The sequence below is a fragment of the Anneissia japonica genome, unplaced genomic scaffold (assembly GCF_011630105.1).
Source record: "Anneissia japonica isolate Jap-2015-1 unplaced genomic scaffold, ASM1163010v1 scaffold401_len1656234_cov178, whole genome shotgun sequence".
Lineage (NCBI taxonomy): Eukaryota > Metazoa > Echinodermata > Crinoidea > Comatulida > Comatulidae > Anneissia > Anneissia japonica.
Genome location: NW_022745982.1, coordinates 153,445 through 172,067, shown reverse-complemented (window position 1 = coordinate 172,067; position 18,623 = coordinate 153,445). Strand labels below are relative to the sequence as shown.

The 18,623-nt window shown below is 33.4% G+C and overlaps 1 protein-coding gene across 2 annotated transcripts in view; it reads left to right on the top strand.

The window, feature by feature from the left end:
* Positions 1-2,692: 2,692 nt before the first annotated feature.
* LOC117120095 (transmembrane protein 181-like) overlaps positions 2,693-18,623 on the top strand; it is a 39,916-nt gene continuing 23,985 nt past the window's right edge. Inside the window, exons 1-5 of one of the 2 annotated variants that reach the window (XM_033265100.1) lie at positions 2,693-2,938; positions 10,921-11,024; positions 11,441-11,508; positions 12,214-12,304; positions 17,031-17,155. In XM_033265100.1, the coding sequence (XP_033120991.1) occupies positions 2,802-2,938; positions 10,921-11,024; positions 11,441-11,508; positions 12,214-12,304; positions 17,031-17,155 (525 nt within the window). In that variant the 5' untranslated portion in view covers positions 2,693-2,801. Of the gene's footprint in view, positions 2,939-8,869; positions 9,007-10,920; positions 11,025-11,440; positions 11,509-12,213; positions 12,305-17,030; positions 17,156-18,623 lie in introns of those variants that run through there. The other variant, XM_033265101.1, reaches the window with a different exon arrangement.

The following is an 18,623-nucleotide window of genomic DNA, read 5'->3' as shown; positions in this document are numbered from 1 at the left end:
CAATGGGAATGAATGAATGTGAATTTTATTGTTACTGGCCACCTTTGGATGTCGTTGATATCCAATAAGGACTGAAATTAACTAGCTTTTAAAAAGATTATAAACTATGTTATATTGCTAAAAAATGTAGTAGGCCTAAGGTAGTGCTGTATCAATTCAAAAATTTCATCTGGCTTCATAAACGCATACACTAATTCTAGTTGATGAAATACATGTTAAGACTAAAGCATATTTAAGCGTTCTATGCAAATGACAAGAATAGGGCCTATATTTTTATGAGAGCATTATGAACCGTCCAATAAGCTGTCTCTTATACACATCTAGATGTGTATAAGAGACAGTATGTCAAGAGATCAATCAGATGTTTTCATGAGATTCCATTCTTGATTGACTTTGTTATAACAATTTAAGTCATTTTGGTAATCTGCTGTCAGTAGGCCTTAATAGGTCACACGCAATTTTTTTTTTTTTTGAAAATATGATTATTTATATTACCATCTTTTAATAATATCATCGCAGCATGTTCTTTAATAAACATTTTTTTTGCTGCTGAACCATTGATGTTATGTTTCATATTTCAAAGTGATTTTGATCACTAAAAAAATAATCGTAACTCATCCGTTTCACATAGGCTTACTTAATTAGGCCATTATTATCCCTTTCACCTTCTCATTTTTTTTAACAGGTCGAATGGTTCAATAGTTTAAATGTAAGCTATGTTATATTGTTTTGCCATCATGAGATTTGCGTTACTATTGTTTATTTATTTTGAAGCAAATCAGTAACTTGATTAAAACGTGTAACTATTCAAATTAGCTTGATAACTTTATGAAAAAAATATATATAACAAAGAACAGACCAAATCTGTGTAAATTACATACAACGCGTCGATTATTTTCATTGTGTCGGGTTGAAAGACTTAATTGACTGGTGACGTGTTGCCATGGTACCGTAGACATAAGAACCCATTTATAGAATCCGGATTGACGTCAAACAAAATATCAGCACGCACTATTAGCACACTGTATTGGTACGCACTAAGTACGGACTAAAGTCCATCAAAGGGAGAATGTTACGCGCTATCACTACGTGCTATTGGTACGCACAATTGACGTCATAAGAAGATTGGTATGTGCTGTAATATTATAATTTGCAATTTTAACATAATAATGTCACGGTGTGATGTACTTTTAATGTTATCATTAATGCATTGTTTTTTATTCGTACAGAGCTATAATATTTAAACAAAAATATGGGTGAACGGATTATTTTGGAATAAAACTATATTATCAAGAAATATGTACACACACCTGTAATAAATTTGTGCTGTCATTAAAGCCACCAAACACATCAAATTTGCTTTGCCCATCCATCTATAAAACCTTTGAAAACAAAGCTATTATTTGCATATGCACTATAATGATAAGTCTTATTATAGAATAAATAAATATGTTAATCACCACAACGATAACTATACCGTAGACGGTGATTAGCATATTAAATTAATATCATAGATGAATGATAGGTAATGATTTGCAAATGAATACAAATAGATGGAATGTGATGTTTACATACCGTACGGTTTATAATGCATAAGGGAGTGTTATATAACACTTGAATCCCGCTAAAAATTCAATTTATTTTTGAATAAATCGTATATTGTAAACTTCCATCCCCATTCCATTTGTACATTATTAATATTATTGTTAATATACTGTTTTTATTTATGACTTAATCAATCATTTAGAAAAAAAATTAATTTTACGTCATAGATATTTATTATGTACATATCCCATACGCATAGTTATGATACTGTCTAATATATTTATTAAATCAACTGTAGAACAATTTATAATGCACGAAATTTACATTTGATCGCTTTTAATTATCAAATGATGGAATGATAATAGATACTTCCATGGTTGTATATAACACAGTTGTGATAGGTTTGAGAGGTAGTATCGTTTTGGATGTGACAGTGTGTGTGTGTGGGGGGGGGGGTGCAGTAGCGGAACCAGAAGTTTGTTCACTCGCGTGAGTTTTTGTGTGTTGACTTGCTTTTTGGTGAAACGACGTAATAAAGATCGCATTCGACAACTGAAGTGTTTAAACAAAATAAGATTCTATACGTGAGAAATTGGCCCATCACCCACACAAAAGCTGATGTTTTCTTTTTTGCCAAGAGCATAAAAACACAATTCACGTATTACTTATTTTTATTGTTTATTATCATAATAATAATAATTATTATTATTATTACCATTGTTGTTATTACTTACTTATTATTATTACTATTATTAGGCCTATTAATAATAATAATAATAATAATAATAATAATAATAATAATAATAATAATAATAATAATAATAATAATAATAATAATAATAATAATAATAATAATAATAATAATAATAATAATAATAATAATAATATAGTCGTCCGTCTTATGTAAAAAATACTACACATACTAGGGTTATTTTCTGTAATAAAACTGAATTTGGTGATTCTTGTTCACCAATCAAGAAAGAATACAAAAAAAACACGTCAAATTCGTGTACGATTTGTTGGCATTTAGCGTAAACCAATAGTAATCAAGCCTGCATCGGAATGCGCATGCGCATTAAGAACACGGAGGCCGTCAATTTTCCAATTAATCTTAGCTGAATAATGTACTTCTTGCATCGATTTTCACTCTCTGTCTCTGTGTCACCGGATAACGAGTGGAGGTTGCGAATGTACCGTATAGAGACAACAACACAATGCATTCTGGAAGCTGTTGAAGAGCAGCTTTTAGTAATAAGATGGAGGCTTTAGGATATGCATATTATTCACCGCCTTGGAAAACAAAATTACGAGAAGCAGGCAAAAAAATAAGTAACCTTTTAACGTCTTTTGAGGATTATATAGCTCCTGTATATTATCTAGATCGTTCTTATAGGTGAGTAAACGAGTTCGGATTTCCTTAAGTGTTGTCTATTGAATATAATCATTAACACATACAATATTCATTTTTGGCGGGTCATTAGTATGTGTTTTCTGAAATGTTGAATCATTAGGGGCCGAAAATATTCATATATTAATATTCAAATAAAATAATCAAACGGACAGTGTTAAAGGCTCTTGTGCTATATGGGTTTATGATCTTAAAATTATAAGATCTGCTTTAAAATAATAAATATGACTCCCGGAAGCCAAAGTTATATAAAAATGTAGGTACAAATTGTAAAAAAAAACTCAAATCGTAAGAAAACTGTAAACAAAAACTCAATTCATTTTAAAACAGCTCTCAAACCTAGCAACAGCATAATATGAGTGAGTTAGATTACCTTCGATCTTAAATCAATAGGTGTTAAATAACAAGTACTAAACAAACGCTTTACCGAAGATGTTATTATATGTCTGATCATTATAAAACAATACAGAAATATTATAAAGAAATGTTGTATCACGTGATTACAATGCTCATCACGTGATTTATAATTTTTCAGTTTCAGAGCGGAGGCTCAGATAATTGCGCAATGCTCAGGTGGACCCATCGATACATCCCGTTATAGCGTATTAATTATTCATAGCTTAACCCGGACTTAAAAGGTGGCCCTGCAACCTTTCACTATATACATTGGGTGGCTCACATTTAAATCAATATATGATCTTTATGCATGTTAAAAATGTGAACATTCTGCGCTGTCCAAGATGCTGTTGCAACGGCAGCAGTAATAGTAAGTGTAGAAGTAGATATGTAGATAATTGGCAGCCCTCCCAAATTTCTCCATTTAGTTTAAATCTATAGGCTTTTCGTCAAGACACTTATCCCCATGAGCCAAAGTCCCTACTGAATTTGGTCCGAGGTCTAAATTTACTAAAATACGGACACTTTTAGTGAATTCAGGCCAATTTGAATAAAAACGTCTTTACGTCACCAATATTGCGTGGGTCTAAATTATGAATACTGCGGTATGACTTTGTCGTTCCAATAATGCTTCACATTAGTGCCCATATTGTGAAGATCCAAAGTGATACTGAAGAGCATCAGTATGATATTCACAATGATGACGTCTCAAATTGACGTACCGGTACGGATACTTGACGTTTGTCATGTGTCGGATCAATCAATTATAATCATACACGAGGCCTAGTTAGTATTTGTCAATATCTTTACTTTTCATAAATGGCTCATATAATAAAGGATTATGTTATTTTTGTTATTTTATGTTGTTTATGGAAGTAATAACGGGGGAATGTTCTGTTATCCCTACTGCCAATAACAAAATAATAATCAATGTGGCGCCGGATTCTCAAGGATTTATGTCCCCAGTTAATACGATTCTCCCCCAAAACGTTTATAGTTCGACGATCTGTAGGTCGAATTCCATAAAAGGACGGGTGGGGAGAAATGTGGGTGGGGATGAAATTTTTAGTGAATTTGACCCATGCACGAGGAATAAATTAGGCTGGGGAAGCGCAAACTTACAAGGATATGAAATTCTTGTGTATCTGCACGCCAGCAACGCTCCATACGGTACCCCCTGATTAACCTGGATACAACCTTCATTATGTCATACATGATGTGCGATCGATTCTGATTTCTTCCTAGAGGAATTCCTAGTAATGTTAGCACCACCAGACCGAATCATCCCCAGGTACCCACTTACACTGAGGAGAGAGGAAAACCTGAAAAATCCTTGCAAATAACTAAGACGACGTGGACTGTTGGATTCGAACCCCGTTGAGAATCCGACTGCAACCAACCGCTCCCACAATACCCGTAGGCCGAGTGTACACTTTTGCTCGTGTTCACTAAAGAACCCGGTACAGGAAGAAACGGCCCTTGTTGTGGACGACGAGAGTTGCACAGGTTAGCAAGACACGAAGGGACACTTAGGGAAGAAGAAAGTCATTAATCGAATCCCTAGTCCGCATATCAAAGCGCTTTGTATCCATTGGCAATTGCTGTCTCTTATACACATCTAGATGTGTATAAGAGACAGATATATGCCCTATAGTGTGCATAAATTCTTATAAAAAGCTTACTATCTTGTGTTATTGTAAAACCAAACAGAAATATAGGGTTTTACGAAATAAGAAAACGTAACGCTATGGGAACGTGAGATGACATTTTTCTCTTTCTGCTTGGAATATTTTACTGCTATCAATTTATTCTCTGCATTGAAATGCTCCTCATAAAATAATAAAATAGTAATCGAGGAGAAGCGATCGATGAGTTCGTGTTTTGATATACTTTCAAATTGTATCTTATTACACCAATAATATTATTTTATCGATTTTATTTAAGAAAAAAAATAATTATGCTAGCTTCAATACAGTATAGGTATATACTGCCTGAGTTCAGCTAAAAAATCTTGAGCAATACAAATTAATATTTAAATTGTAAGTTTGTACTTGAAGCTATATAAGCTTTCCAAAAAAAAAATTAGAAGACCATTTTTTTTTTCTTGCCAATGGCAGGCCCATAAAACAATTCGTATATTTTGTATCTCTTATTTTGGCTGGTCATGAGTAAATCAGCGAAAACTTAATTTTTGTCAAACTTTATCATTTCTCTTAAATAAATACTTAATGTTTAATTTGATTTTTGAGGCTTTATTCACATAGGCAGACCTCACAATATCCTTTGGAATACGAGGAAGTAATTCCAATGCTTTCCATCGAAAAAAGACCAAGCGTTCAAATAATAGGCCTATAATAATCTATCTATTAACGAATCTTGCGAAGGACTATATATCGCTTCACATTACCAGCGTCACTGGACCGAACACCTCTACACACATTTAACTCCAGGTACGATAGAATAATACACATTCCATGAAAGAAATACACTCCATCGTGCTGGTATTCAATATTCCGACTCTTTATTGGGCCATTGTCAGGAATGATGACCCTTTACTGCAGCTAATCAGCACAGTGGCGGATTAAAGGGTGGGGCCCGGGCGATGGCAGCCGGCCCGGGCCCCCATAAATTTTTCAAAAATTTAAAAAATATGGAGAAAAAAAACGAAAATTCTATTCAAATTGTAAGTCTGAGAGTGTGCCATTTCTGGCCCTCTAGAGGTGCCATAATCATACATTTTCTTACCTCAGCCCCAACTATGGTGGGGTTCTACCAGGTGAGGATCCAGAATTTTCAAACGGGGGTGGGCACAACAGTCTCAGAATAAAGTGAGTAGCACAACATTGGTTTGCATTGCAAATTTCAAATTCTAGTGCAAAACGGGGGGGGGGGGGGTGGTCAAGTTCACTACTGGATCCGCCCCTATCTATCCCTCCATGGCCAATTCGAATTCTTGGATCCGCCACTGCAGCGGACTGCGCTGTTTCAACCTACCAACTACCCAAGGACATAAACGAAGGGGTCGAAGTGCAAAAGGTTGGTTGAACCTCGGACTTTATGGGTTTGAGAGCACGAAACGTATCTTGGGCATAGCACTCTTGCTGTACTAATAAGTTAAACTGGCACGATAGGTTTAAGTAGCATGAAATGGAATACTCCATAGGGAGTGGAGATACATTGTACATGATTGCATAATATAGATTCAAATGCTCAGGAGAACCGTACGGGCGCTATGAAGCTAAATGGATTTGGAACTATTTGCACAAATTAATTTGGTTCGCAGTAATAATTATGGTATCAACCCACAAGAATGTATAATGACTTACAAAAAATATCACAATGTTGTGTGTGTTTTTTTTTCGGTTTGATTTTTTTTTTTTTTTTTTTTTTTTTTTTTTGGTGTGTTGTTTCTTGGATAATAGTTGTGAAAAACCGCAAAAGTTCACCTCAATATAATATTGGATTTTAAGAGGCCCCGGTATATTCATCTTCATATTCATATTCATCATTTTGGTCTGCCATGACCATGGCCCCAAAGCCACCAAGCCGGGCACGGAAAGCACAGAGTGTAAATATTATCAATTAAAACGTCTCCAGATTATTATTATTATTATTCTTTCTTTAGGCACACAACACATGTGCCAAGGATTGCCAGTAGCGAATATATATCACTGTCCTACTTGTAGGTGACAATCCCTTGCACAAGACAAACATACACACACGATGCTTTACACAAACTAAATCTCAATATGAGATTTAGGGAGTGGAGTTGTTTATGTCGTGAGAAAAAATCCTGCAACTAGCAGGAATTGAACCCAAGACCCTGGGATTGGAAGGCAAGCATCTTAACCACCAATCCAACTCCACTCCACAGATAACGGCTTTTACGCGTCCCATCCTCGGGGTAGAGCCAAAGACCACAGATAATTTAACTCCATGATCAATAGATAGTTTCGAAAACCAGTATTCAATGCTCGGATCGGAATATAGCCTTAACTGTTAAGTACGGGAAGCAATTATTATTGATGTTCCTAAACAGCGATGCTAAAAGTAAAAACATGAACATGGCCAGTTAGCTCCAAGTCGGGATGGGTAAGGCTTCGAACCATGTCTCTGACACTTGAATTTTGACTGCATGTACCAACATTATAAACTAACACTGACCCGACTGTGAACATTTTATATATGCGCCATATTTACTGTCATACACCGTAAATTTTCCTGAGAATAGGACTACGGCAAAGAATTTGAAATGTGACATAGAACGATTCCACAAATTTCCTCTGAATATTTTATGTATAAAATAGCCATATTGTCACTGTTGACTGTTGAATCAATCGACGATGCATTCAATAGCTTATACTATTTGGGCTCGAATATTTGTGAATTAATGGACGAAAAACTACCTTTCATAATAAGTTTAACCGCTCATGAGCACAGACTTAGTGTGCCGTTGTGAGAGATGCATCATGATAAGTTGTTGCAACTTTGCTATTTCTAGAACTGCATCAATTTATCATTTTTTCTGTTCGTGTTCAGATTCACACATAATGATGTTAGTCCTGTCTCTTATACACATCTTACTTAGACTGCTGTGCTAGATTTGTTACGTTGGAAATTTTTAATGGAAATAAATGGAGATCCTGGATTAGGCCTAGCCATTGTAATTTCAAATTAGTAATACAGTATGTACACTTATCCTGAATATACTGTGATTATTATTGTTTTTTTTTTTTTTTTTTTTGTTAATTCTAAAACCAACAGCGATGAAAACTGCCACAACAGGTTTTATAAAATATAAATACTGTACCGTAAACATTATAGATCACTTATTATGGCATTAAAGTTTACTGATAAAAACATATTGTTTTATAAGCACACTATATAAATAAAAATTAGATACGCCATTTGACTCAATAAGATGGCATTATACAACACTATTGTTTTGTTCGGTGGGTGAAGAGATCCCTCGAAGGACTCCGTAAGTACGACTCAAAAAATAACTGTATGATAGAAAGGTTCACCACTTAGTTTAAGACGCGCAGTTGAGAATTACCGTACTTTATAACATCTATGCCTATAGATGGTTAATTGATTGGGCATTTTTCATATCACTGATATATATTTAGAGAAGTGCAATAGATCATAAATGACTTTTGTGGGTCTGAAGGTATAAATCATCATCATGAATTACCATAATTGACAATTCCCATCGCTGCCTCTCCTTGTGTTTCAGCTAGAGGGCTGAAATACAAGTTACATAGCGCACCGTCTTTCGGACGAGACGTTTAAGCCGTTGGTCCTGTGTGCATTATGGCCCATGTGCACGTTAAAGAACGCAGTACACTCTTCGGAAAAGAGTAGGGGATTGTCTCCCGGTGTACTGCCCAATCACCACCAGAAGGACCCCACTGGAAATAAGTCTTCTTCTAGACTTTCGTGGGTTATCCTTGGTGTTACGCCGAATAAATCCAATCCAATTCAATAATTGACAAAAGAGGGCGCATTGTCCTGACGTCACCATCATCAACATTTCGCCATTATCATTGCTTATCTGGCACTTTTTTGTGCTCTTCATAGCCTACCAGAAGATAATTTGAAATAAAATCAGTTTTCTTACATGCTATGTAGATGGCTAAAATGTTTTCAATGGAGGCGTAAGTGAATTTTTTATTCAACATTAGTAACCCTCCAAAAGAGTAAAAAGAATTGGAGTTATTGTCTAATTTGTTTTTGTGTGACGTGTGAAGATGAACTCTGGCTGGCTGCAGAGACAATGTGAATTTCCCTCCGTACGACGTAGGCTTAGCTAGCTAGCCTAGCTGGAGTCGTTATCCGGGCGTGGGCTGGACCTAGGCCTAACCTAGTCTAAGCCTTTAAGTAGAAGCCTCTAGGATCGAACACTAATTGATTCTAAACTGAAAGTTCAGTTGCTTGCATTATGCAAAGAATTCGGCCTATATTTATGCCTCCCTTGATCAAGTGCGATTCATTAGACATCCATCATTCATGGATGGTCATGAATATGATGAACCGTCGTGGGTATCCACCCACATGATCCAACTGACCGAGCCATCCATCCATTTAGATAGCATGTTTAGCCTTAAATGAAGGCAGGCTGTAGTAATAGATGGCTACATTAGGGCCTAGTCTAGTATATTGTTTGTAAATTGTAGAGTTTAAAATAAAGGTATGGTGTATCGTGAGATAAGTAGAAGAAGTTGTCCTAATGTGATTGCGATGTGTGTAGGTGCCAATGAATGCACATTTACTCTAGGCTACTAGGCCTACTCTTTTAATTCGTAGTCTATATATAGGCCCCTACCTAAAAATTTTATTTTTACACTATTTACTAAAGAATGGAATTACTGTAGTGATCCAAATTCATGTAGCGCCAGTGGGGAAAAGAAACAACCACAGTACAAAGACTACAATCGGACACACTAGCAGTAGTGTACAACAAAGCTTTATTACAGCCAACAAAACAACGGTCCGATCAATCCAAGATGGAGTATCAAGAGACCGCCCATAGAGGGCGCCTAATCAAATCACAGTGTGTCAACACTGGCGTAGTGCCTAGTCACCTAAAATTGCTGTTCACATATTTTAATTTAATTGTGTATTTGTCCCCACTAAATAGTTAAATCCATTCTTATCCATGTCGCAAGTTGTTGTTTACCAGTATTATACTTAATATTATTACAAGCTATGCAAACCTGCCAACTCGTCGGGTGTCCCCCGATATTTAAACAAATCTCCAGTTCTCCCGAATGTAATTTTCACCTGATTGCACTGATTTTACAGGTCCTCTGAAAAGTACTCCGATTTATGCACAAATTTTATATTCAATGTAGGCCCTATTCGCCGCCTGCTTGCTTGGCAAAGTGATAAACAAGCAGCCATTTTTTATTCAAGTGTCGCCACCAACGGCCAATGATTTGTCTTGACTTGACGTGTATGTTTTAGTATCTCGCATCATCTTATGCTTAATTCTGGAAATCTTGAGATTTTTTGGTAAATTTAAGATTTAAAAATTTTTTTTCCCAGATTTTCATGACCCAGGGGTTGGCAGGTATGGGGTATGCATGATCAATACAAATTAGTTTTTGCAAGTTGTTGCAACTTTGCTATTTCTAGAACTGCATCAATTTATCATTTTTTCTGTTCGTGTTCAGATTCACACATAATGATGTTAGTCTTTCCTAATCAACAGTATTGACTGTCTGCACAAAAAAAATTTGTTATTAAACCTATAAAATTTAGGTCATTTTAAAAAGACTTTCAACTAGAACCAGATCAAAAGAAATTAGCTGACTTACAGACATTTTATACTACAAAATCAGTAAATTGATTACCAACCAATAGGGTCTATACTTGAAAAGAATGCAGGAAAGGTAATATTTACTGTACTTGGTCATATTAATGAATCATTTTTTTCCTCATTTCAATTGATAATTGTAAAGTTAACAACTTAAAACAAATTAAGCAATTCAGTTCATATAGTAGTAGTACATGTCCATACGCTATTTTGGAATGTTATTTTTCTTGAAAAAAAACGTTTTCTTTTTCAGGTCCGTTCAAATGAGGCTGTATACACTCACAAAGCGTGAATTTGTTCTCGTTTTTGTTGCTTTCTTTGCCGCATTCGGAATTTCAGTACTTGTAGGAATTGCAGGTTAGGTTATATTTAATTGCTTATTATTTATTCATTATGTTATATCAATAGAGGGCAGTGTTTATTCTTACATTGTAAATGCTGTGTAATTATTGATGATATATTCAAGTTCACATTAAATGTCATAACAAATTGTTTTGGCATGACATTTTATAATTTTATAACTTACAAATTATAATAAATGGAACCATGCAATATTGTGAAGTTTTGGCTTTTTTTTTTTTTTTTTTTTTTTTATTCTGGAACCAAGTATTGTATTTTTACATACAGTATGTACAGTACAATATTGTCGGTGGCCTACCTAAGACATGTTGTATATTGGGATGATGTGTAGGTTATTGAGAATTATATTTTTACATGTACCATATTGTTTTCAAAATACAGTAATGTATATATTCATTTCCTATTTGGTCTAGGCCCTAGTGTGCAATCTATGGACAGTACGAATGCAACCAAGCTGGTAGGACACAATGTGAATATAGCTGTGAGTTATCATGTCATTTCTGATGCTTTACCTTTCTGTCTGTCTCATTCATCAGTGATTCACTCGAGATACAACTAAATTCACATGATACGAAATATTTACATGGACACATACTATGGAATATTTAGAAAGCGTTCCCTGCTATTGCTGCAGGCGTATTGTGTTCATACGAAGGCACACCTGTGTATAAGATTAGCACTTCCTGTTTACAGTAACATACGTGTAAGGAAGACAGACATTACAGGGGCCTGAAACACTCCCAAGATATACACCTGTGCACATACTTACGAGGGCAGGGCCTGTCCTTGTCTCTTTGTGGCCTACCTATACTATCTGTCTAGCTATTTTTGCTGTAGTACTATAGCACTAAAACTACCGTAATAATATATTATCAGTCATCGAGTTAAAAAAATAAAATCTCGCTCTCTCTGGATAATTCATCCATGTTGAATGCTGAAGATGATAATAGACACAGCAGAAGGATATGCAGAGTAGTTTTAGTCCTTTTCCACCAGTCATTAGCTTTTTACTATAATCTTTTTTTTTTAATATTACCTATTGTAGGTATAGAAACTTTGTAAAATATACTGAAAGAGCTATTTAATTATAGCGTATATTTAACTATTTTTCTGTTATTTGTTAAAGAGAATTTAACATACTGTAATATTGTAATTTTAAACTTGTGCAATCTCTGTTTGTTGGTAGACTGGTCCATTCACCCTCAGGTCACCGGCATATTCTAGGTTTAATCAACAGCTTTGGCTCACAGCTTTGTTTTATATTCAGAAAGGAAAAGGTATGTACTACCTGTAAACCAATCTTATCGTCATCATTATCATCATGTATTTTCTTAATCATTATCATTATTTTCATCATCATCATCTTGATCAATATTTTCATCATCGTCATTGTCATCATCATCATTTGTTTAATCATGATCATCATTATCATCATCTTGATACTCATCATTGTCGTCGTCATTGTCTTTGTCATTATCATAGTCGTCATCAATGTCATCGTCATCATCATCATCAGTGCAAACATTTTCATAATCAGCCTTATAATAATTAGCAATGAGAAGATACAGATCATTATGTTATGGGGTTCTTGTTAGTTGAGGTCTCCCTCAACATTGCATGTATAGGACTACTGTACCCTGTACCCTGAAATAGTGTTAAATAAATACATGCATTATTACTGTACAGTACATTATCATTCTTACCGAAGGCATGCTTGAATCTCTTGAGTAGTCTTGTTAATGTATGGCAAAAACATAGCGACAATGCCTTTCCCCAGCAATCAAGCAAGTTAAAATAACCTTAGGTGGATTTAGGTTCTGATTACTCCCTATAGGCAATATTCAAGATGAGGTCTTTCAGGGCATAGTTTCTCATGCAACAAAGTGATAGCCTTTTAATGAATTCTCTGTATGCTGCCATGTAGATCTATACAAGACATGCTATCAATTTAAGAGTGTAAAATGATAGAATATCTGCAATTTCTGTAGAAAAAAGGGTTAAACATCTGTTAATATTCCTTAAAGATGATTATCTACAGTCAAATTATTCTCAACAGAATTTGTAGTTAATGGTAAGAATTTGTTGTACTACATATACTGCAAAGGGAAAAAAACTAGGCTGGTAGTTATTCTTAAAACATTTGTGGCTCTGAGATTTGCAATTTGAATGGTTTAAAGGTCACTAGGGTAATAAAATGTTGTGATGATCATTTCTAAAGATGAACTGCTTCCCAAGAAACGTTACTCAGTATGAATTCATGAATGTGGCGTTGGAGTTGTATTGAATTTTACTTAATATTTTGACAGATATATCTGTGTGCATACAGACACATCATATTTTATAGTAGTGTAAACTTTATTTTTGAAATATCAAAATGGATTTATAAAGGCCATTTATTCTGACGAGAAAAGTATAGTTTTATTCAGAAGAAAACAAATTGAGTGTACAGTACTGTATGTAGTATTTACTGTACAATAAAAATGTATTAGAAGGCAGGTCTAGATCGTCCTTGAGATTTTTCATATCATATCAAGCCATTCTCAGAATCTCAGAATTGTTAATTGGACGTCGCTGGTAACTTCAGCACTCTCGTCCAATGTGTTTTGCTGCTTGTGTGCAACGTGTGCTCAAGTTTATTAAAGAGTATTTCATATTAGTTGAGAAAATTTTATTTTTAACTTGCTTTAATTTTGATAATACCTATCTAGAGCTGGTCTGAAAATTGATACTTCATTAGCCTGGACGACCTCAAATGGAAGATTATTCCAATCATTTATTGTTTTAGGCAAGAAACTATGTTTGTAATTTTGTGTGCGACACTGAATTGGGGTGTATTTATGTGCGTTAATATTTCTTTGTTTTCTTGACGATATACTGACATAATTATGCTGGTTAAATACAAGATCAGATCTACATAAGTTAGTAAGATGAAAATATACCAGACTTTTTAAGATAAGCAAGGATTATTTAATATTTATCATGTAATATTCTTACATGATTTACATATTATCCAATTCATAACTAACACATTCATTGATTATAATATGTGAACCTCAAATTTAAGTGGTTGCTAGCCAGAACACAATAGAAGATAAACAATCTCATAATTTTATTTTAAATTTCTCATTTAGTGATAAATTTAGTTTTATAGAGGTTTGACCTTTTCTCTCTTTTTTTCATTGTTTCATTGTATACTATGATTGCTTCCTGTGGTTGAATGTGATACAGATTACAAATCTCTATATTTCTATTTTCTGTATTGTAATTTATTTTTTATGAATTCCAATCCCTAAATGCCACTGAATAAAATTATAATCAATTTGGAATTATTCCAAAATGGAACATTAATTTACACAATAGTAACCAAAGGCTAAAATTATATCAGTAAAATAAAAAACACAAACATAATTTAAAAATTATCATTGCCACACGATAAAATCATTGAAACATTTTGTTTAAAAATAAATTCAATTAAAAACAAATGGCTATTAAAATGTTGATAAAATTCATTGAAAATAAATTATCATGTTCATATATAGACCTATATTAAATAAACAAATATTACAGAAAAATTATACAAAAATGCAGATTGTGATCTTACCTATAGTCAATAAACTGTATAAAATATTAAAACATTCACAAATTTATGCCTGGAAAAAATGCATAGCATTGTTAACCATAACAACCAAAATTATGTAAATAAACGTACATTGCATTACATAACAATTGAAATAAATTGATGAGAAATGAATTCTTTTGGAAACCAGGTCAGTATTCTGCTATATAATGTAATCTATGCTCACGGGAGAAAGAAATAATTTTTTAATTATTTGATGGTTCCGCACAGAATATTGATCAAAGGTGCACGCGTAGCTAATAATAATATCATGTCCAACAGGCAGCTTTTTTATGGCTTCTATTAATTGTTCTTTCTCAAGGAGTATTTAACAAAACAACTATATTTCTTCACAACGTGAATGCAATTCTCACTCAATTTTAAATATTTCTTTACCTTTATTTTATATAGCATAGTTCTAAACATTAATAATGATTATCTATATTTAATAATAATAGTATATAAAATAATTTTTTACTTCATTAGCTAAAATTTGTCAAAAAGAAATATAATTTCCTTGAATAATAGCAATTTTAAATAAATTACCATTGTTATAGTCTTCACAACCTTACAGTAAATTTCTTGCAGCCTACAAATTGTTATAGTGAACATCAGAGTTCTTTTCAATTTTTAACTTATTTTTAGTAGATATACATCTTTTAACAATTGTAAGTATTCAAATTCTTAGTTTAAATTTATAAGATTTTATCTTGACTTAAGTGTGTTGCAGTATATTTTTCAATAAACAAAGTATATAACTAAAATCATCATTGGCCTATAAAAATAAATCAAAATTGCATCGACGTCCATACAGTAGATATAGTATAAACAAAAGTGGAGAGAAATGCCACTGTTACTTACCTCCTTGAGCACTGAAGTTGATATGTGCTTTATAAGTCTTATTATTACTACTGATGATGTTGTTGTTGTAATAATAATAATAATAATAATAATAATATAATAATATTATTATTATTATTATTATTATTATTATTATTATTGTTATTATTACTGTCATCATGGGAAAATATTAATTATAAATTTAAAACAAATATTTGTTTATTATTTTGTCTCCTATGATTAAATTCCATCACCTTCTCAATTATTATTGTACTGTGTACTGTACAGTACTGTAGTCTTACTGTAAAAGATTATAAAAAGAAAAGAAATTGGGTTATGGCGTAAAAGCAATTACACCCTGTATGTGTGGGATGAAACAGTCATTTCAAAAATGAATAATTCAATTAAATTACTGTAAAAGTCATACATATATTACAGGTTATCAGAAAAATATTTAATAATTTGAGAAAAAAAATATTGTAAAGGGCACAGTGACATTTCAGGCTGATATAAATTATTTAATATCTAATAAAGAAAAAGTTGTTGAATTCAGGTTTATATTAAGCATTATTTGTGTAGGTGTACAGTAGTGTTGTTTGGCAAACATGAATATTAAATTGTGCGAGTTTATAAAGTAGAAGCCAGGCCTTAAGCATGCAACAAGACTGTGTTGGCATTTTGGATTGGATTCTGTTCACCGATCTCAGGAGGACCAAAATAATTTTCCTAGTATGCTAGCTAATGTAGAGAAATAAATTGACTTAGGAACAATTTTTTCATCATTATTATAAAATGTCAGACTTAGTGCAGTGTTGTGCCATATGTAGAACACAACATAGTAATGATAAAAAGGAAAGTTTGTTGTGTGCCTTTCCATGTGTAAAGATGCTCACAACAGTGCACTTCAAATCACACTACACTTAACTATAACAAAAAAAACATAAGATAAGTTGAATTGAAATTTTTTATAAGTCATTTTATTAATAATTAAAAAATATTTCACAACAATGCAAGATTCATTTTATTAAATATGAGCAGAAAAAAGGACAGGCCATTAACGAAAACAGCGTCACTATCACCCAGGGTGCACGTAGGCTCTCTGATCAGCAACATGCTGGGCTCGGGTAATTTCCATAATTCTCAGTTATTGACATCAAATTATGTATTGCTTCAATAAGATGATAATGATAATTTTAATAACAGCAGTGAAACTTTAAAATATGTATGATTATTTATTTGACATTTCATTTTTTCTTTTTCATTGATTTTATTTCTTTAGATTTTTCCACAGACTGTGCACTGCTAAAAGCATTACTGTCCATTGTGGCAAAACCTGAAGAAAACAATTTTATATATATGCTTGCCCAGCAACAAACATGATTATCTGTGAATTAAAGTTAAATTTCTCCAGGGAAATTGTGCATTGCTTTCTACATTGTTAGTGACATATTCACACTTTTTCCATCCCTGTTAATGGCCTTAACTGTAACCCTACTGTGAGTTTTTTTTTAACATGATGTTGATTATTTTCTCAATTTTTTCTGCAGGGGAAAACATAGAAAAAAAATTTATTTTGAGTGTGGAACTTCAAGGGCTGGAGGAAGACAGTCTTGTTGATCCATTAAATTCAGATGCTTTCAACCACACAAGAACATTACGATGCAGCCATGAAGTAAGTCTTTTAAGTTTCCTACATTATTTAATCTACTAAATCAATATATTTATTTATTTTTGTTTTATAATACATTAAAGAAAGTGTATTTTGGTAAATGGAAGGAAGCATAACACACTGTAGGTATGGAGCTAATAATTGAATATTTAATCTTTTTAAGCTATAGTTTATAATGATGTAATTTAATTTTTTAGGATTTTTTTTTTTTAGGTTTTATAACCGTATCTTTATGGCAGATTTCTCATTTATAATAATTATGATCGACACCTCTGTGCACTTAAAATTATTACCCCGGTCATTGGATCAAGCACATATGGAACATATACTCAGGTTCCTGGGGAGAATTCCATAATGTTGCAGCTCTAATCAGCGCATTTTGTGTTTGAGTCTACCAGTTACCCACTTGTACTCCTGGGTGGAGAGAGACAACTGTAGGTAAAATGCCTTGCCTTAGGACACAAGCGAAATACACACGAAGGATTGACTGACCACAAGGTTGAGAGCAGCTTAGCTCAGTAAGCTAATCTGGTGGTAGCCACTGTGTGTGTGCTGAACCGTGGAGATCTCTAGGTCCCCGGTTCAATTCCCATCACTGCCTCTCCTTGTGTTTCAGCTAGAGGGCTGAAAAACAAGTTACAATAGCACACCGTCTTTCGGATGAGACGTTTAAGCCGTTGGTCCCATGTGCATTTATGGCCCATGTGAATGTTAAAGAATGCAGTATACTCTTCAGAAAGGAGTAGGGGATTGTATCCCGGTGTACTGCCCAATCACCACCAGAAGGATCCCACTGGAAGTAAGTCTTTTAGACTTGGTGTTCACACTGAATAAATCCAATCCAATCCAACCGCAACCGCTGCACCAAACCGCTCCTAATTACTCTAGCTCACTATGTCATCTTTCAAATGGACTGATTTTTTTTTTTTATAATCCTCTTACATGTTCTAAACCAGCTTCAGTAGCATTAGTAGATACAGTAGGTCACATGAAATAAGGTCAATTACTCGGAGGCTGCATAAAATGCTTTTTGATTTATATCAATGATTTGTCCAGAATATTCTTACAAACTGTCTTGGGTAAAATCTAGAAAACTTTCAAACATCAATTGCTCATTATTTTTAGAATCAATATCAACTTGGAAGGAGACAGACCAAAACAATTTCAAGTTTTACTGATTTAGTAACTTTTTCCCAAGTAAATGCTTAAAATTCACTGCAGGTGAATAGATTGGATGAACAGTATTATGCAAAAATTAGGCTTGTCTATCATAAAATTGTTGCTTGTTGTTAAACTGTGTAATTAGCATATAAATGTGGCAGTATTGTATATTTTTTAGTTACAGAAAGGTCATAATACTTTTACTTATAATAATAATAATAATAATTCTGGATTTATATAGCGCCTCACGTTGACACAACCTCGAGGCGCTTAACAACAACAGAGAAGAATAAAAATTAATTAAGTTCAA